The 21,599-nt window shown below is 44.8% G+C and overlaps 1 protein-coding gene across 1 annotated transcript in view; it reads right to left on the bottom strand.

Moving 5' to 3' along the window:
- kl (klotho) overlaps window positions 1-21,599 on the bottom strand; it is a 191,025-nt gene that overhangs the window by 119,795 nt on the left and 49,631 nt on the right. Inside the window, exons 2-3 of the mRNA XM_085999341.1 lie at window positions 19,359-19,875; window positions 3,935-4,203 (exon numbers count right to left, since the gene is read on the bottom strand). Of these exons, the coding sequence (XP_085855467.1) occupies window positions 3,935-4,203; window positions 19,359-19,875 (786 nt within the window). The remainder of the gene's footprint in view (window positions 1-3,934; window positions 4,204-19,358; window positions 19,876-21,599) is intronic.

Raw genomic sequence — 21,599 nt, 5'->3', positions numbered from 1 at the left:
TTTGTATCAGTGTTTACTAAGGAGGTGGATGCTGACAAAATATCGGTAGAAGTGGAAAACGTAGAAGCAATGGAAGGGGTGAAAATTGATAGACAGGATGTACTAGAAATGCTGGGTATGCTTAGAGTAGACAAGTTGCCTGGTCCAGGTGGCTTGCATCCCAGGTTGCTAAGATAATTGGGGGAGGAGTTAGTGGAAGGGCTTGCCATAATTTTCCAATCTTCCCTAGATGCGGGGTGGGGGGGGGGGGTTGCCTGAGGATTAGAAAGTGGCAAATGTGACACCATTGTTCAAGATAGGGTGCAAGGACAATCCTAGTAACTACAGGCCGGTCAGTTTAACATCAATGGTGGGTAAAGTTTTAGGAACAATAATCAAGAAAAACATTAATGGGCACTTGGAGAGGTTTAAGCTAATTAAGGAGAGCCAACACGGATTTGTAAAAGGCAGATCATGTTTGACTACTCTAATTGAATTTTTTGAGGATTGATGAAGGGAATGCAATGGATGTTGTCTACATGGATTTTAAGAAGGCGTTTGACAAAGTACCACATAGAAGGCTGGTTAACAAAATTGAGGCTCATGGAATAGGTGGGTCAGTGGCAGCTTGGATAAGGAATTGGCTTAAGGACAGAAAACAGCGAGTTGTGGTAAATGGTTGTTTTTCAGACTGGAGCATGGTAGACAGTGGTGTTCCCCAAGGGTCAGTGCTGAGGCCACTGCTTTTTTTGATATATATAAATTACCTGGATATTGGAATACAGAGTAGAATTTCTAAATTTGCCGATGACACCAAATTGGGGGTGTGGCAAACAGTGAGGAGGATTCCAATCGACCACAACAGGACATAGAAAGGCTAGCAGAATGGGCAGACAAGTGGCAGATGGAATTTAATACAGAGAAGTGTGAGGTGCAGCATTTTGGCAGAAGGAACAGGGAGAGGTAATATACACTTAATGGCACATTTTGAAGAGTGTGAAAGGACAGAGGAACCCGGGAGTTAAAGTGCATAGGTCCCTGAAGGTAGCAGGACATATTGAGAGCGTGGTTAGCAAAGTATATGGGATCTTGGGCTTCATAAATAGAGGTATTGAGTACAAAAGTAGAGAAGTTATGCTGAATCTTTTATAAAGCGCTGGTAAGCCACAACTGGAGTATTGCATCCAGTTCTGGTCACCACACTTTAGGAAGGATGTGAAGGCCCTTGAGAGGGTACAGAGGAGATTTACTTGAATGGTTCCGGGGATGGGGGATCTTAGCTACAAGGACAGGTTGGAGAAGCTGGATTTGTTTCCATTAGAGCAAAGGAGGTTGCGGGGTGATTTGATAGAGGTGTACAAGATTATGATGGGGAAAGGCTGTTCCCACTAGTTGATGGTACAAGGACTAGGGGACACAGATTTAAGGTTTTGGGCAAGAGATACAGGGGGCACATGAGGAAAAACTTTTTTATGCAGTGAGTGGTGAGGACCTGGAACTCACTGCCAACAGAAGCGGTGGAAGCGGAGACACTCAGGGGGAGAAATTCAGTATCGCCCCGTTTGGGGCGCTATTGTTGGCGGTGCGCAAAGTTTAGCGCTTGGTGCTAATTATCGCTTCCGACAGCAAACTTGGCTTTTATCGTCCCTGGAGGTGATTGGAGCGCTAAATCAGGCGCTACACACCTCTCTTAAGGCGCTAAGGCAGAGGAGCGAGGCGCTACCTCACAGCGCTGGCGAAGCTCATGTGATTTCAGTCAGCAATGGAACACAGACACACTGGCACCCTCCAATTCTTAAAGGGGAGTTCTGACGAATGGTCATCGACCTGAAACGTTAAATCTGTTTCTCTCTTCACAGATGCTGCTTGACCTGCTGAGTTTCTCCTGCATTTTCTGTTTTTATCTTAAAGGGGAGGGTTGAACTTGCTCTCCATCACATCCTGCTCATTGCAGCCTTAAATCTCGGCCTGAATCTCAGCCTGGAGAGACCTGTACATCAAATCTGCTGGAAAGAACAATGGAGAGAACCAGGGGAAGAGCTCAGAGTGCAGACCCCATAGTCTCTTCTAAATCGATACAAGGAAGGGCAAATCAAAACCAACCTGCAAAGTGCTGCTCAGTACCCAAAACTCCTTCACACAGGGTTGAATCTCTCCAGAAGTCTCTCTCTCTCTCTCTCTCAGAATGCGTGGTGCAAAAATGTCACCGACAAAAAAAGGCAGGAAGTGGTTGCCTTTAAATAGCGCTCCCCTAGTCCCTTTCTGACAGCATAACGCTCCCCTCAACCTGTCGTTGCTAGCAGCAGGCGGTAAGGCAGGGGTCACCACTCAATTTCCGGTCCGGGGCGCTAACGGGGCGTTGCGCACTCGACTGATGTCATGATCTGCCGGCGCAGGAGATCGTGGCGGTATTGTTTAGCGCCGCCACAAAATATCCGGTCAATTTCACGAGAGGCGCAGATATCGGCGCGCCCGGGCGCTAGTTGCTTTGCGCCCCACTTAGCGCCCTCTTAAGGCGCTAACAGGTGGCGATACCAACTGAATTTTTCCCCCTCAATGTTTTCAAGGGGAGGCTGGATAGGCACCTGAGGGAAATAAACTTGCAGGGCTACGGGGATAGAGCGGGGGAATGGGACTGACTGGATTGCTCTACAGAGAGCCGGCATAGACTCGATGGGCCGAATGGCCTCCTTCTGTGCTGTTATGACTCTATGACTATGACTCTACCTCAATAGCCAGATATGGTGAAGTATCCCATGATTTAATATCCCTCATTCAAGAACCTTCCTCTTCCCTTTCCCGTTCTTTCTTCCAGTGAGAATCCTTGGTTTCTGTTCCCTAGTTCCTCATTCACCCACCAGTGGAAACAGTCTTTCACTATTTAACCACAGTCAACGCTTCCATTCCATGTGCTAGTTTAGTCCTACTAATGTTCCTTTTATAAGCGCAGATGGGGCAGTCAGGACACAGAAACCTCTCCCATGTCTTTAAATGTGTTCCTCTTGTCTTTGGTACTTCTGTAACTCAGGTCATATTGAACTTGATCTTTCTTCATAGAGAAAACTGTCTTATTTCTCATGCTGACCTGTTGATCTGTAGAAAACCCTTATTGTTAGCTTGGAATTTTTTTGCATTAAAGATGTCTAATCACAGTAGTTTGTTGCAAGGATTAGGAGTGCAAAATCTCCATAGGAGCCCACAATATTATGGGGTGCAATAGTTAGTCTTCACTTACTGGGGGGCATGGGGTAGTTAGGGAAGAAGAAGGGAAGGGAAGATACCCTGAACATCCTTCTACAGCTCAAGCCATCTCTCCCTGAAACTGCAAGCTCCAATTGAATATTATAGGCTCCTTAATATAGAACAATTAACCTGTCTCCTGGGAATCGCATTGCATGTTAACTAACTTCCAGTTGTTCCAAGGCACATTACCCTAAAATTAAAATAAATAAGTAAAAGCCCACCTCCTCACATAAAATGAGGCATTCAATATTTAAATGAAAACAAAATATATTTCACCTTCTCGAAATAGGTATTACTCTGGTTAAAAAGGACGTCCTCCGCAACAGATAATGTCCTTCACTCGGTTTGTTTAAGTGCCAGGGAAATGTTTGAACAGAATCACATTATTCAACATTAGCATTGTGTGTGAAATAATACTTGGAGGATGATATTTGAAGTTAGGATGGGAGCGTGTGATACAGAAAAGATGGAATCATATATAGGGAGAATCAAATAATGTGGTTACTTCTGTGGTGCAGAATGTTCCACACTCGTTGGAAAATGTCCCAATTCAAGAAAAGAAGAAATTGTAAACAAAGGAAAACCATCGAGTGTGGAGGGATGAGACTGATTTGGATATTATAATCAGAGTTAATTGCTGTGCTGACTTCACATGTATTGTGTTAACCAAATAATGACATTAACTTTAAAAATGTTTCGGCAAAAAAAATACCTGTAAGACATCTTCAGAAATGCCCCATACAAAACTGCAGGGAAAGGTTCCTGTGATAGGTTTGTTTTCTGGTACTGGTGGGAATCCCTTCTCTTCTATCACTTGCCGATAGAAAAAAGCAGACGATTTTGGCAGCCTCTCTTTCTCCTTGCTTTGAAAGTCAATGTAAAACAATCCTCGTCGGGTACTGTAACCAGCATCCCATTCAAAGCCATCTACCAGTGACCACGCTGTGTATCCAATTACATCGACTCCATCATACTTAATTGCTGTGAAAGTACAAGGACCAAAAATGTTAATGTTGAAATGTTATATAGACCTAATGTATGGCATGCATCTGCTTTACAGGAAACATTTATCTTCTAGGACTATTTTGTTGCACCTAATTGCTTTGCAAAAATCAGTAGCTTGTTATGTTGATCAACTGGAGAACTACTATAAACACAATATTCAACACTTTTAAAAACCTATGCCCTAGCTAATATAAGCAAAATTGAGCCCGTAGGAAAAATTGGACTACTAATGTCAGTTATGGCTGGGATTCAAAGGCTAATGGTTAAAAATTAAGGCAAGTGTGTTGCAAAAAAATTCCATGCTTGGAGATGTCAGAAAATAAGCTGGGCTCCATTATTTCTTTTTCAATTGGAGGTCAACATTTTCCAATACATGACAGATAATCAGTTTGGATTTTTGATCCATTCGTCTAACGGTGCTTAATATTATGAAGATGGAAGAGGCTAAATTTGCACATCATGAATATGTCATCATGAATGACAGCTATCAAAAAATTCACAGATTGGAAATGGAGAAATGCTTCAAGTATTTAGACGCTTAATTGGCTGGTCAGCATTCATCCACAGAGAGCAGGTCTCTATCAGAGTAAAAGGCTCATTACTTACTGGCAAGATTTCACAATGTGCTGCTTATTTGATGGAGAGCTCCTTAATTGGCAACACATTGTGACATATCTGTATGTGCATGTTGATTTTAGTTTCAAAGCAGCTTTTTTGTTTGTCTTTTCAGGTAAAGTAATTTTCTAGCTCACGTATTATAAGAACATAGTAGGAGTAGGCCAAATGGCCTCTCAAGCCTGCTCCACCATTCAATAAGATCATGGCTGATTTTCGACCTCAACTCCACTTTCCCGCCCGGTCTCCATATTCCTTGATTCCCCATGAGCCAAAAAATCTATCTATCGCAGCCTTGAATATACTCAACGATTCAGCATCCATAGCCCCTTGAGGTAGAGAATTCTAAAGATTCACAACCCTCTGAGTGAAGAAATTCCTCCTCATCTCAGTCTTAAATGGCCAACACCTTATCCTGAGACTATGCCCCCTAGTTCTAGCCTCTCCAGCCATGGGAAACAACCTCTCAGCATCTACCTTTTCAATCCCCCTCAGAATCTTATATGTTTCAATGAGATCACCTCACATTCTTCTAAACTCCAGTGTTAGACCCCAAAGATTTTACCCTTGTTGGTGGAAAAATGGCTATCAAGCAACACTGGCAATAGAGCCTTTCAATATTTCATGAGAAAATAATATTGAGCTGCATCCAAGTGGGCATTACAAGAAATTAAAAATTTATGTAATCACTAGAAAAAACATATAACACTTATATGGAAAACAATAATTTGAAGCTAACTATTTATCCTTCATCCACATATATTTAATCAAGTACAATCAAACCATTATAAATTCACAGGGAATGGCAATGCAGCTAAGTTTAACATTTTGATCAAGCTTTTTTTTATAAACAATAATTATACATCAACATGCATCATGTGTGAAATAGGAGGTTATTTTGAGCAAGTTTAGAAATGTCCAATCTTTTTCTACCACTGACCACCAAGATATTCATCAGGTGTTTGCTTCGACCACCTCTTCAAATGGTGGTTCTGGTGCCTTACTGGCAGAATGTTTTCACAGGGACACATGTACAGAACATACGGAGGAGAGTATTAATAGCAGCACAACCTCTCCTGTGATGAAACCTAGAAGGTGTGTAATATGCACTATGCAATTACTTGAGCTGTGAATCCTATGATCTATATAAAGTGCTATGCTTTGGCTCAACTTCCACATCTTCTCCTACTCTTCATTGAACAGCTCCTGTTAGGCCTGCACCACTGTATAATTTACATAAAATAACAGAAAGCAGTTTGTACGAAGAAGGAATTGATTAGTAACATTCAAGTTCTTAAATTAAATTCCAGATAGGAGTGTGTAACATGATATGCAAATATCAATAAATGTCCTTGTTGGTCAAAACTCCTGCATTAACTTTTGTAAGATTTTGAATATTTCTTTGTAAAAAGGTCAACCTTGCCGTTTTAGCTTGTTCTCCTCTAATAACCAGAAATGGGGTTCTCATGACCAGGTAAGAATTGTTCAGTTGCAGGTACTATTGTTGGGAGCAAAAATATATCCAAAATGTTTTTCATGTTCCATATTTATTGAAAGAGAGAGAGTTATTATAATTGAAGAAAATTCCACATTCTAACCACCTCTGCGTGCAGAAACCCTTTCTAACATTTAATTATTTTTGTGATCGCTCTGACAGAAGCAACACTTTCATCTCACAGGATTCACCATAGGAAGTCACTCCTGCTACTCCCTTTTATAGTTTTTCTTCCTGTCTCCTATTTTTCCATACTTATCCTTCCAGTGCTTTGTGTTTTTCTCCCTCTCCCACAACCTTCCTTTGCCTGTTCTTACCCAGTATGTGTCTCTCACTCTTGTTGAGAACTCACTGCCACATTGGAGTAGTTGAGCTGAATAGAATAGATGCATTTAAGGAGAAACTAGGTAAGTACATGAGCAAGAAAGGAATAGAAGATTATGCTGATAAAGCCAGATGAAGTAAGGTGGGAAGAGGCTCGTGTGGAGCATAATAATGGGCACAATCCGAATGGCTTGTCTCTGTGCTGTAAATTCTATGGCTGGATTTTTCCACTGGGTCAGCGGGCGGGATCAGTGGTGGGCCAGGTGGGAAATTTGATTTTTTTTTTTGGCCGTTGAATCAGCTAATTCGTTGACAGCTTGAAATGTACTATAAAAGCTCCCACCTCACAGCTGTTCACTTTCCAAGCGCAGAAGCTGTTGCTTGTTGCATTTGGAAGGCAGATTGAGCTTTTTGCAGGTTGCAAGTGTTTGGAGCAAACTCTCTATCCAGTGTCACCTCATTGGATCAACCTCACTCACCATTGACAGATTGCTTCTGTCATCACAACTTCATCTGCCAACTATTCCATCAGCATGGGTACCGTTGATACTCCCTCACCTTGATCCTCAGAATCTGACTACGATCGGCCCCAACACCAGCAGCACCAACAACAACACCAACCTTCTCCGCAATCACCTGATGCTGCACGGGACAGAGGGCATCAGCACCTGAGCACATTGCTGCCCGGGAGGCCAGGAATGGCCTCACCATGGCCAGATTTACTTCACTTGACACTGTACGCCCTGGCTGCCACATGATGCGCCAGGTTGGCACCACCCCACACCAACACCGTAAAGCATCCCCACAATGCCCAAGCCATTCCTTTCACACTCATGACCATTGCGGGGGGTACCGTTATGTCTCACTAAGCCACTTCCAAAGGTGCACACAAATCTGTCCAAGAACGCAAAGTGTTGAAAATAAAGATTTCAATGTTTGACAGCACATTAACAGAAACTTTACATGAACATTGGATAAAACACCCAAGTGCCTACCCTTGTGTGCTGTTAGTTGGTATGATTGCACTAGGATGAGGGTGAGTGTGAGGGTAGGCTAGTGAGATGAGGAAGTGATAATGTAGATAGAGAGAGAGGGACGGGTGGAGGTGCAAGGTAAGTTGGTGTGAGTAAGGATGTGCAGGAGTAGGGTAGGGAAGGCAGAGTGATGGGGATGTGATGAGAGGCACAGCAGGATGAAGGTGAGTGTGGCTTTGTACTAACGTTTCGTGATCTAATGAGATAATTGAAACATTTGCACCACTGCACCCAGGTCCTCCTGACCACATCTCTGCTCGTGACCTCCTCTGCAATGTGCAAACAGGCTGTGTTGGTCCCTAGGAAGGTCTCTTCCGCTCATTGGAAGGGAAGAGAACCTCCCTGCGAGCTCTGACTCCCTCCATAAGCATATAGAGGGAGTCATGGGAGATCCTGGGTGCAGCCCTGCACCTCTGTGCAGTGATTGTCAGTGTTTGCAGCACTTCAATGCTGTAGAACACTGACAGCACAAATGTCAAAAGTAAGGTGGCCATGGTCCCTTTAAGGAAACCGGCTCAAGACGCATCATGAATGACGTCACCAGACCCGCTCCATCTAATTGGGCTGGGAAACCTGCTGGGCGGGCTTAACAAGCCCCATTAAGGTAAGTTCATTTTAGGCAGTGTAATGGAGGTCCAGCATCTCGTGAAGTGGTGCGCCGATAACAACCTGGCCCTTAACACCAAGAAAACAAAAGAAATCATTGTGGACTTCAGGAAGTCCAAAGGTGGAAGTCACACCCCCATCCACATCAATGGGGCTGTGGTGGAAAGGGTGGACAGCTTTAAGTTCCTCGGAGTCCACATCATGGAAGACCTCTCCTGGTCCCTCAACACCTCCTCTCTGGTGAAGAAGGCCCAGCAGCGCCTATATTTCCTAAGGAGGCTGAAGGGATGTAATCTGTCACCCTTGATCCTCTCTAACTTTTACCGCTGCACTATAGAGAGCATCCTGACAAACTGTATCACAGTATGGTATGGCAGCTGTAGCTACTATGACCGGAAAGCCCTGCAGCGGGTAGTCAAAACTGCCCAACGCATTACCGGCACCCGGCTACCGACCATAGAGCACATATACCAGAAACGCTGTCTACGGAGGTCACGGTCCATCATCAAAGACCCTACCCACCCCAGCCACAGTCTGTTCGCCCTCCTGCCATCTGGGAGACGCTACAGATGCATTCGCACCCGTACGACTAGATTTAGGAACAGCTTCTTTCCCAGGGCTGTCATCCTACTGAACTCCACAAATAAACCCTAAAGCCTGCACATCTGCCGATGCACTTTATTATGGTTATATTTATGTTAATATACTACAAGCCAAATGTATGTTGAATGTTTAAATGTCTTAATCCAAATGTACACTCTCGGGAGCCACAAGCCTACATTTTGTTGTACTGCACTTGTGCACTACAATGACAATAAAAGTTGATTTGATTTGATTTGATTTGATTTGATTTGGAGCCAGCAGGGGGGCTGCAACCCATCACCGCCACCGGCCGCACAGGACCCGCCAAGGCCGAGATTTTGCTCACCTATGTAATTCTATGTTTCACCTCCACTCTGGCTGACTTTGGCTGCCTCGCAGCTGTTTTTTGCACACACACACACACACACCCCTAAATTGATGCAGTGCAGCCATTCATGTTACTTTGAGAATGCTGTAGGGTTTGGCCAGTGCCAACATCAGTGGGTGCATGTTCCTCAAGGGTTTTGGGACTTTTAAAATGGATATGTACCCTTTTAAAATGGAGACGCATGTGGGCTGCATTTTAAAAATGGAGTTCGGACTTTTGGACTTTAGACGGACTGCCTTTTGGTTTCTGTGAAGATAGCAGGAACTGTCTGTCTTTTGGGTTGCCATGGGACCTGTCTCAATGCTGACATCATGAAAGGCAGGAGCCTTTTCATATTTGAACTTGTGTGATTTGGGGAAAACCACCCTTTGTCCATGGAGCCGGGATGTCTGGATGGACAATGAGGTTTGTGTAGTGTATGTACTTTGCAGAAGGAACTATATTCTGCAGCCCCTGTATACTGCAGTACCAGTAGTGACCACCCCTGTATATAAGCCTGTGTAGTAACATTTGCATAGTAGTTCCAGGTTGCCTCCATTCAGTAAAGACCTGTTATAACCAACTCCTGCAGTCCGTGTCTCAATTATACACGGGCATAATACTGGCGACGAGCAGATATGAACTTACCTACAGTCTGCACCACCTCATGGGGATCCATCCCTGAAGCGAAGTTATCAGAGGTCGAGGCCAGAAGGAAGAAAGAAACAGAAGAAACGGGCGTTGACCGTGGGCATCCGCCTCTGAGTCAGCGGAGTTGAAGAATTGCAGGAGCGGCTGTCGAGAGCGGGGCTTGGTTATCCTGTCGATGGTGCTTCAGCTAATCGGGCTGGTGGCAGGTAGTACACTGATCCTTCCTGGGCTGCGGCGGTCTAGAGCTTGAGCGGGTGGCTTTGCAACGGGGCCGAGCAGCGTTGTCGGGAAGAGGAGAGAGAGAGAGAGGGTGGAGCACACAGGGCGCGGCCGGTGCTACGAAGCCGGGCAGCGCGCAGACCCGAGAAGAGGGAGGCAAGAGTCCACAGGGTTGTTCCGACGACGGGGAAATAATAAAAATTAAACGCGCAGAAAGCCGCGAGGAGCTGCAGTTTGTCACGGGAACCGCGGAGAGCGGCATTAGCAGCAGCGCGGGGGGAAGTGCGCGAAGACCATAGGGCGTCGCCATCAAGGCATAAAACGCCAGCAACAGCGCCAGCAACAACGGAGAAGACAGAAAGCGCGGGAGGCGCCATCTTAATCCAGCGGGGAAGAAGGCAAAGCGCGGGAGGCGCCATTTTGTTAAATCGGGGAAGAAGGCAAAGCGTGGGAGGCGCCATCTTAGATTTCCAAGATGCCGAAGACTGGCAATATCACTGCCTTCGATAATGCAATGGAAGACTGGACCACGTATGTGGAAAGAGTCGAGGTATATTGCGAGGCAAACGAAGTAGCCGATGAGAAAAAGGCATCGGTACTGCTAAACTTAATGGGCGCAAGAACGTATGGCCTATTGCGGGACCTGATTACTCCAGCCAAACCGAAGGCGAAGAGTTTTAACGAAATTGTTGCTATCCTACAGGAACACCTAAATCCTACACTGCTGCTGATAGCAGAAAGATTTAAATTCCACAGGAGAAATCAGCATAAAGATGAGAGCAATGCTGATTACCTTACGGAACTACGCAAGCTATCAAAGCACTGCCAGTTCGGAGCAGGACTGGCAGATACCTTACGGGACAAATTTGTCTGTGGACTCCTGAGTGAAGGAACCCAGAAGAGGTTACTCTCAGAGAAAGAGCTGACGCTAGATAAGGCTTTCAGCGTGGTAGTATCGTACGAAGCAGCAGCAAGGGGAGCTGCGGAAATACAGCAAAAGCCACAGGAATACGGCACCCACGAAATGACACGGGAATTTGCAAAATGTTATCGCTGCGGCAGAACAAACCATGACCAGAAGGACTGCTGGTCCAAGGACAAAATATGCAGGCAATGCGGAAAGATGGGACACATTGCACGAGTTTGCAGGTCTGGGAAGAAGACCAATGACAACAAAAAGGCTACTAAGGAACCGTACAGGAAAGTACAAAAGATGACGGACAGTAGTTCCGAAGACCAGATGAGCGATAGTGAATCCGGGAACAAGAGACTAAGCTGTCTCAAACTTCACAATGTAATCGCAAAAGAGGATCACCGAACCATTTGGGTCACCCTCACGATAGCAAGGTCCCAAGTCAAAATGGAATTGGATACAGGATCAGCTCTAACCATCATGAATTGACAAGACTACGAGCGGCTATTCTCACACATACCCTTGAAAGAGACATCCATTGTCTTGAAGACGTATACGGGGCAAAAAGTATACCCCAGAGGAAAAATAAGGGTGCCTGTCGAATACAACGGCAAGGAAAGACAGAAATTGTATCTGTACATACTGCAAGATGGTGGACCACCGTTATTGGGACGTGAATGGATCAGAAAGATTTTAGACTGGCACTCCATTCAGGCACTGACGGTGGCTGGTAAAAAGGATGATGACGTCACTCCTGGACGACTGTCAACAATCTTAGCTAACGCCAAAGAGGTATTTCAACAAGAACTGGGAACTCTTAAAGGCGTAACCGCCTCGATAAAAATAGAAGAGAATGCAATTCCCAAGTTTTTCAAAGCAAGACCGGTACCATATGCAATTCGCCCAGCCGTCGAGGCAGAGCTGGAGAATCTGGAGAATGCAGGCGTGTTATCTAAGGTAGACTGGAGCGAGTGGGCGACACCCATCGTTCCTGTCATGAAGAAAATGTTAAACAATAAGTCTGAGGAGCCAAGGAAGGTTCGCATCTGTTGGGACTTCAAGGTGACGGTGAACCCAGTCCTTCACACAGTACAATATCCTCTTCCAAGGATAGAAGATATCTTCGCCTCACTATCTGGAGGGAAGCGTTTTACAAAAATTGACCTAGCACAAGCATATTTGCAGATGGAGGTTGAAGAATCCTCTAGGAAGTACTCACGATAAACACTCACAAAGGTCTTTACCAGTATAATCGACTGGTATTCGGAGTAACATCAGCTCCGGCGATATGGCAAAGAGCGATGGAACAAGTCCTGCAAGGAATTCCGGGGACTCAGTGTTACTTGGACGACATCCTAGTGACAGGTGAAGATGACAGTGAACACCTTGCCAACCTAGAGCAGGTGCTCACTAGACTACGTGAACATGGGCTACGGGCCAATCGCCCCAAGTGCGAGTTTTTTAAGAAACAGATATCGTATTGTGGCCACGTGATTGATGAAGAGGGGTTACATAAGTCCCCTGACAAAATTGAAGCGGTAGTTAAAGCTCCAGCGCCTGAAAATGTGTCGCAACTGAGGTCATACCTCGGATTGGTGAATTACTACCATAAGCTTTTGCCGAATTTGTCCACAATTCTGCACCCACTGAACACCCTACTACAAACGGGAGTAGCATGGAAATGGAGCGATGAATGTAAGCGGGCCTTTCAGAAGGGTAAGGACCTAATCACTTCAAGAGAAGTATTGGCTCACTACAACCCATCACTACCGATAAGACTGGCGTGTGATGCGTCTCCCTACGGCATTGGGGCGGTACTGTCACATAAATTCCTTGATGGTTCAGAGAGGCCGATAGCTTTTGCGTCACGCTCGTTAACTTCAGCCGAGCGTAACTACGGCCAGATTGACAGAGAGGCCCTCAGCCTGGTGTGGGGGGTGAAGAAGTTCAATCACTACCTGCATGGTCAGAAATTTACTCTACTTACTGATCATCAACCTCTTGTCTCCATTTTCAACCCTCAGAAGGGCGTACCGATAATGACAGCACAACGGCTACAGAGGTGGTCCCTTTTCCTAGGGGCACACCAATATGACATCGAGTACAAAGGAACTAAACAGCATGGGAATGCTGATGGATTGTCGCGCCTACCGTTGCCGACGGTGGAAGAAGAACTTGCAGTGGATCCAGTGGAGATATTCCACTCGACCATAGTCGAATGTCTCCCTGTGACGAATGCAAACATAGAAAAGGAAACACGAAATGACCCGACACTCTCCTGGGTCTATGATTTAACGGTGAAGGGATGGCCAGCACATGGCGAACCACTGCTGCCAGCATTCTCGCCGAGAAGAGAACAGCTGTCAGTGTGCAGAGGAACCTTGATGTGTGGATCCAGAGTAGTAATTCCACCCAAATTGAAGGATAGAGTGCTCAATGAGCTTCATGAGGGTCATCTGGGAGGGGTAAAAATGAAGAACTTAGCCAGAGCATTTGTGTGGTGGCCGGGAATCGATAGAGAAATCGAAGAGATGACCAAGAGCTGTACAGGATGCCAGAAGGTCCAAAACGCCCCACCACAAGCCCTTCTACATCCATGGGAGTGGCCCTCATCTCCATGGCAAAGGGTGCACATTGATTTTGCTGGTCCATTTATGGACTCGATGTTTTAATTGCGGTGGATGCACATTCAAAGTGGCCAGAGGTAATAAAAATGTCCTCAACCACCACAGAAAAAACTATCACAGTCTTACGAACCATATTCGCCAGGAATGGGCTGCCTGAACAGATTTGCTCCGACAATGGACCACAGTTTGTGTCTGAAGAGTTCCGGAGGTTCTTAAAGAACAATGGTGTTAAGCATTACACATCCGCCCCATATCATCCGGCCACTAATGGATTGGCCGAGAGGTTCGTTCAAACATTCAAGAAGGCTATCAAGGCACTGTGTATTGAAGATATACCCCTACAGCACAAGGTGGATAACTTCTTGTTTGCCTACCGGAATGCGACACATGCGGTTACCAACCAAACTCCAGCCATGATGTTCTTCAATCGAAGACTACGATGCCGCTTGGATTTGGTTAAGCCAAACATCAGAAGAGATGTGGAGAACAGGTAGTTTCAGAATATGAATGAAAGGCCGACCAGGAGTTTTAAGATAGGTCAACCAGTTTTGGCCCGGGACTACCGCACAGAGAAATGGCAGCCAGGAACGATCTGTACACGGCAAGGACCTCTAATGTATACCATGGACGTTGGAGGGAGCATTGTAAGACGCCATGCTGACCAGATTCTAAAGTCACTGGGAAACGTCAACTCCACACCACGATCTGATACACCTGGCGATGAAACCGAAGTACCAATTGCATCTACCTCAGAATCGGTGATATTGGAAGCAGACGAACCAAACAACGACGTTGATCCCGACTCAACGTTGCCAGAAGAACCTGATACCCCAAAGAGGCGTTATCCAGACAGAATCAGGAAGCCTCCTCAAAGACTGAACTTATAATTGCTTAACTTCAACTAATGTATCAAGCAACTGTAATTGTAAATATGTTATTTCATTGTTAATTGAATGTTATGTACTGTTTAGCTAAAAGGGGAGGAATTGTAGTGTATGTACTTTGCAGAAGGAACTATATTCTGCAGCCCCTGTATACTGCAGTACCAGTAGTGACCACCCCTGTATATAAGCCTGTGTAGTAACATTTGCATAGTAGTTCCAGGTTGCCTCCATTCAGTAAAGACCTGTTATAACCAACTCCTGCAGTCCGTGTCTCAATTATACATGGACATAATAGTTTGCAGGCCAAAAGTAACACCTCTGGACTCTTTCAATGAAGGAGTTAGCACTTGGAGAACTGCTCATCTACAGTAATGGCCTACCATTGTTTTCTTCAAGATGACCAATCCAAGACAGAGACATCACCAGGTAAGCCAACTAGCATCTCTGCGACCATGGTAACCAGGAATCACCCAGCAAGTTTTGTGTATTATACTGGGTACAAACATGCTGAACTTTGGGGATGCAGGGGTTGCTTGCTTGCTTTTCCTCTACCATCTGGGACGGGGGTTCTTCGCATAACTATGCGTCCATCAACTCTCCAGGAACGCCCGAAATGAGTGCCTCGTCGTATCACCTGAACGTAACTCTCTAGGCCTCATCGCATGCCTCTGTTAGGGACGGTTTTGTCTCTGGAGTCGAACGGAGCCGGGGCCACGTGAATCAATGACAAGGGCTGGTAATTATATCCAGCATACACCTCTAGAAATCCCCAGGACCGCCCGCGTGTTTTGCTGCTGAGGAACTGCAAGTGTCCAAGACGCAGGCTAACACGGGTGTGTGTGTGAGGAGGCTTCCAACTGTGGGTTCTGACCAAACCGGGAGAGGGGTTTAGTTAGAAGGGTTTTTCCATTATCTAGGCTTAGATTCTGGGAAGGGTTTGGTTCGGCGTAACCAACAGGGTGGGTATTTTAGTCTAAAGTTATAAGCTAGTGTCCACGGTTACCTACTCGTTCTGCTGTAAGTGAGAGGAGTAGGGATTGTCATTTTTGTGAGTGTAATAAAAGTAATCGATCTTTGACCAACCTGAACCATTTCGTTTTGTCTGAATCATTTATAATCTATCCATAGTAACTCCTTGGGTCTGAACTTGGGGGTTGTGGGGCTTTTGGTTTGCGGTATAATTCGGAAGACCAACCGGGTGGCATCCAGTCATGGCCGGGTTACACAGTAATCCCGCTGGGGACGCTGCGCATCGGGCATAGGAGAAGACCTATCTGGCCTTGGTCTCTCTCTCTGTGTGGGATTACCTGCTAATCGACGGGCTGGGCAGGGACTATTGGCATAAGCTCCTGCCGTCCAAGGGAAACAACCCAAACCGGGGAGTTTTTGTGGCACATGTCGACTCAAGGGAGAGTCATAGAGACACGGGGCATGCAAAAACACCCTACAATGCGCTGTATTATGCTCTCTCTGTCTCTCTCTGTCTGTCTCGCTACGTGTCCAGCTCCCCAGGACACTCACTCAAAAGCTACCAAACGACCAACCCCCATTACTGTTGTACCACCAATGGAACTTCCACCTATTGCTTTGACCTGGCTGCGAACCCCATTCCAAATCCCAGGGACAGGGTCATTTAAATAATACGGGCAGGTGCTTGTGTGTGTGGCAGCACTACAGGAGCACCTGCCCTACAGAGGAATTCTAATCTTGGAGCGACATCATACTGCTCCAATAGGGGGCGCCAGAGAAAGGCCTGGCTGGCCAGAAGATAAAGGTGGGCAAAAATGTTTTAAAACTGCTTCCTCTGATAGAGGACAATCCAGAATGATAATTAATCCTTCTAGGATTGATTGCAATTCCTCGGTTGTGGCACCTACACTAGGCCCAGGGCAGAACCTCCTCTTGATCTCAGCAGACGTAGGTACGACTTTAGTGCAGCACTGAGAGAGTGCTGCACTGTCGGAGGTGCCGTCTTTCAGATGAGATGTTAAATCAAGGCCCCGTCTGCCCTCTCAGGTGGACATAAAAGATCGCACGGCACTATTCAAAGAAGGCATTCTGACCTACATTTATCCCTCAACCAACATCACTAAAACAGATTATCTGGGCATTTATTTCATTGCTGATGGTGGGAGCTTGCTGTGCGCAAATTGGCAGCCGCGTTTCAAGGATTTGAACTCTTCTATTGCTCACAGTGGAGTTTCTGTTTGAATTTTTTTAATGAGAAGTTTATTATTAAGTAAACTTGTACTAATTAGGTTTCACTTAAACTCCCTGGCTGTAGTGTGAGTCCTGTCATCAGGCTTTCATCACAAAAGTGGCGACTTTGAGCAGTTGCATAAGTCAGTTCTGAGAAAGGTTAATAGATGGAGCCCTGCACTATGCTGGGGTAGATTTTCAACTCACTGCCTGGGTGTAAAACTGGTGCTACGGTTCACCAATGAAAATGAAAATTGGACAGTTTCTATAAGGAACCACAATGCCAGTTTTACACCCAGGTGGCAAGTTGAGAATCTACCCCTTCTATCTTGGGGTAACTGATACTGATATTGCCCCTGTGGAAATATGCTTCCTGCTGGCCAATGACAGAGGTACACGGGCTGTGGTCGTGGAGGAACTCTGAAAATTATCCTACCCTCTTCAGTCAAATAAAGCTGCCAGTAGCAGGTAGCTTATGGGGGAAAGAAGAGAACGAAAATCATCGAATGTTACAGCACAGAAACAGACTTTTTGATCAATCAAGTCTGCGGTGCTGTTTTTGTCCACATGAGCCGCATTGTCTAATTCCATTCTCCTGCTCGTTCTCCACACCCTTTAATATTCCTACTTTTTAAAAAAAGCATTTATGCCACACAAAAACGGTTTGTGGCAGAGAAATCCACATTCTAACCATCTTCTGTGTACGGATATTCTTTCTGACATTCCATTTCATTATTTTTTTTGCTGTCTCAACAGCAGCAACATCTTCATCTCACAGAACTCCCCGTAGGTGACTAGCTTGCGGGGGGTGGAGGGGTGGGGCGGGTTGTGAATTATACCTTGTTGAATACTCTTCGAGGTACCCTTTGTTTCTGCCTTTCTGCCAACTCGGATTAGTGCTCTATTTACCTTCCCACCCATGTTTTATTTTTTTTGCTGGGTGTTGCTGTTATTGTGGTTGCAGTCCTCCTCAGGGCTTGCAGGAGTTTCCTGTCACTAGTTCTTTATGCCTCTGCTGCCTTTGATCTTGTTCCTCCATGAGTAATTTCATCACCGTTGAATAGTTTTTAGCTTCAAAGATCCACGGGAACATTTCATCTCAGGCCTTATCAACACTCTTCATGCATTTTCATAACTTTCATGTGAATTGTATGAACTTGGATGATTCATTTGGTTATGTAAGTGTACTCTTGGCATGTTTTTCTTTTCTAAAACATTTCAAAAAGGGAGAATATTGGGTTTAAAATTGATAGTCTTGAAATCTCATTGCAACTCTTCTGTCTATTTTAATGAAGGCATTAACCATGATTCTTTTAAAATAATGAACAAGGAAATTGTATACGATTATCATAGAATCACAGAGCGCAGAAGGAGGCTATTCGGCCCATCGTGCCTGTGCCGGCTCTTTGAAAGAGCTAACTAATTAGTCCCGCTCCCCTGCTCTTTCCCCATAGCTCTTCAAATTTCTCCTTTTCAATTATAAAAGTTTGAAAGTTATTGTTGAGCCTGCTTCCACCACCTTTTCAGGTAGTGCATTCCAGATCATAACAACTCATGTGTAAAAAAAAAATTCTCCTCATTTCCCCCCTGGATTTTTTGCCAATTATCTTAAATTTGTGTCCTTTAGTTTCTGATCCTCCTGCCAGTGGAAACAGTTTCTCCCTATCCACTCTATCAAAACCCCTCATAATTTTGAACACCTCTATTAAATCTCTCCATAACCTCCTCTGCTCTAAGGTGATGTTGAACATTTTCATACAAATATCCCCATAACATACTTTCACATTGAATAGCTTTGAATTTCTGTTCATTAATGTGTAAAAGTTTTGTTTTATTTCAGCGAAGCACTGTTCTGGTGAAATGATTTATTCTGAAAACATAATAAACCTTTGTTCATCACTATCATGAGCTGTATATGCGCTGCAGCAGAACAGGTAATGATTCTCTCACTACACGTTGTTGACTGTTCAATTTAGATGTCAGCCTTGGTTCAGTGGTAGCACTCTCATCTCTGAGTCAAAAGGTTGTGGGTCCAAGTGATGGAGTGCTGCACTGTCAGAGGTACCATCTGTTGGATGAGACATTAAACCAAGGCCCTGTCTGCCCTCTAGGGTGGATGTAAAAGATCCCATGGCACTATTTGAAGAAGAGTAGGGGAGTTTTCTCTAGTGTCCTGGCCAATATTTATCCCTCAACCAATGTCACTAACACAAACTATCTGGTCATTATCTCATTGCTCTTGGTGGGACTTCACTGTAGGCAATTTGACTGTCATATTTCCTACATTACAACAGTGACTACACTTCAAAAGTGCTGCACTGGATGTAAAGCACTTTGGGACAGCCTGAGGTTGTGAAAGGTGCTATATAAATGCAAGTTCTTTGTTTTTTTTTGATCTGGTAGTATGAAGAGTGTTTAAATCTAGTGGATTCAGATCTTCCTGCAGGCAAAGTATTTCTCATCAGAGGTGGTATATGTGACTTATTTTCTGCTTGCAAAGATTTAATAATGGTCATAGTTAATTTTAAAATATCAAATTTGTTGTGGTATTATAAATGAAACTTCTTTAAGCCAGAACTTTTAAAAACAATAGTAAAATGGTAGAAAAACATTACCTTTCAGCACATCCATGAGAAAGCTCTTTAAAGGATACATATTATAAACATCCTCAGTCTTTGTGCTGCTGCTGCTGTCGTCCCAGCCATTCTCCACGATGAATATTTTTGAGTTGTTGTATTCCATGTGAATCCAAGAGAGAAGCTGTCTCAGAAGGTATTTTTTTGATTGGTTAAATAACAGATTTGAGTCCAAAAGTCGAAAACTCAGTGGCCCAAATGAAAGTGCAAAGAAGTCAGCTGTTTTCTTTATTTCCATTTTCTCTCCATCGTCAAAAACTGGCAGCAAAGATTTGAGGTTATCTTTCATACACACTGGATAATCGCCATCCATGAATATCGGTTTGGCAAACCAGCCTAATACAGAGTCGACGGAGCACTGGCATAGCTGCTCAGCTTCAGGATTAATGGCCCCATTCTTTGGCCCAACCCAATGGGAAGCCAAAGCAATTGACACATGACCTTGCTGAGCCTGGCGGAAATGGTCATTGTAGATATGCCAAATCCTGGAGTGTGCCTGGTAATCAACATATTAAACGTAAGGTTAATTATATTATAATAAATTCAACCTGATCATGGTCAAAGAGACATTTATTTTGTTAGACAACACACACACTACACTTTAAAGCTTAAAAACATATTAATTCCATTAGTTCCAATTTTATGCATTTGAATTTCTTCCTGTTTCACCAGGTCTCCCAAAATCTCCCCAGATGTGAAATAGAGGGAAGTCAGTTAGTCCCATGTCCCCTCTGACTTCCCTTCCTTGTGAGGAAGTAGGACTGTGTTTAGTGCCTGCTCTTGTAGATAACATTAAGTACTAAATATGTCACAAACTACAGGTGCACAAATGCAGGTTCGTCCACATTGTGCCACAATATGTTGGAACACTAGCTCACTGCTCTACCACAATGTTGCCAAATAATGTTGTGATTTCAGTGTACTCATTAATGTACTCTTTACTGGGGTTAAAGCCAGTCATACGAGCTGTTTGTGCAGGTCACAGAGAATATACATTGTGGTCTAGTGTGCCAAATGCATTAATATGCAGCTCCAGTTTGATTTTGTCAAACAAAAAGGGTTTAATATGCTAATGCCTAGCGAATTTAGAGTCCTTGGTGTCATTCTTTGCAGCAGTGTTTCTGATAGTGTTAGGGGGGAAAATTGGCTCGCTACTTTTAGCGCCACGAAAAGGTTAGTGCCCCCCGCGCCCAAAATTCAATGGTAGCGCCCAAGCCGGAGGCAGGGCACTACTGGAAGCGCTCCCCCTCCCTCTTGGGGCGCTCCCATGGAATATCGTGGCGCTTCGTGCAGCAGTGCCACGTGCGCCGGCACATAGCGCCGCGGTACTGCAGGCCTCCCTCCCCTGATTAGAACATAGAACGTAGAAAAATAGGAGCAGGAGTAGGCCATTTGGCCCTTTGAGCCTGCTCCACCATTCAATATGATCGTGGCTGATCCTCTATCTCAATACAATATTCCCGCTCTCTCCCCATACCCCTTGATGCCTTTTGTGGAAATCTATCTATCTCCTTAAATATATTCAATGACTTGGCCTCCACAGCCTTCTGTGGTAGAGAATTCCACAGGTTCACCACCCTCTGAGTGAAGAAATTTCTCCTCATCTCAGTCCTAAATATCCTACCCTGTATCCTGAGACTGTGACCCCTGGTTCTAGACCACCCAGCCAGGGGAAACATCCTCCCTGCATCCAGTCTGTTTAGCCCTGTCAGAATTTTATACGTTTCAATGAGATTCCCTCTCATTATTCTAAACTCCAGTGAATACAGGCCTAGTTGACCCAATCTCTCCTCATACGACAGTCCTGCCATCCCAGGAATCAGTCTGGTGAACCTTTGCTGCACTCCCTCTATGGCAAGTATATCCTTTCTTAGGTAAGGAGACCAAAACTGCACACAGTACTCCAGGTGTGATCTCACCGAAGCCCTGTATAACTGTAGTAAGACATCATTGCTTCTGTACTCAAATCCTCTTGCAATGAAGGCCAACATACCATTTGCCTTCCTAACTGCTTGATGCAACTGCATGTTTGCTTTCAGTGACTGGTGTACAAGGGCACCCAGGTCCCTCTGTACATCAACTTTTCCCAATCTATCACCATTTAAATAATACTCTGCCTTTCTGTTTTTCCTACTGAAGTGGATAACTTCACATTTATCCATATTATACTGCATCTGCCATGTATTTGCCCACTCACTCAACTTGTCTAAATTAAAGGGG

This window comes from Somniosus microcephalus, chromosome 10, assembly GCF_052327205.1.
Source record: "Somniosus microcephalus isolate GS21.2 chromosome 10, FLI_Smic_1.0, whole genome shotgun sequence".
In the NCBI taxonomy this organism is placed as follows: domain Eukaryota; kingdom Metazoa; phylum Chordata; class Chondrichthyes; order Squaliformes; family Somniosidae; genus Somniosus; species Somniosus microcephalus.
The sequence above is the reverse complement of the archived record's forward strand: the minus strand, read 5'-3'. Positions and strand labels throughout refer to the sequence as shown.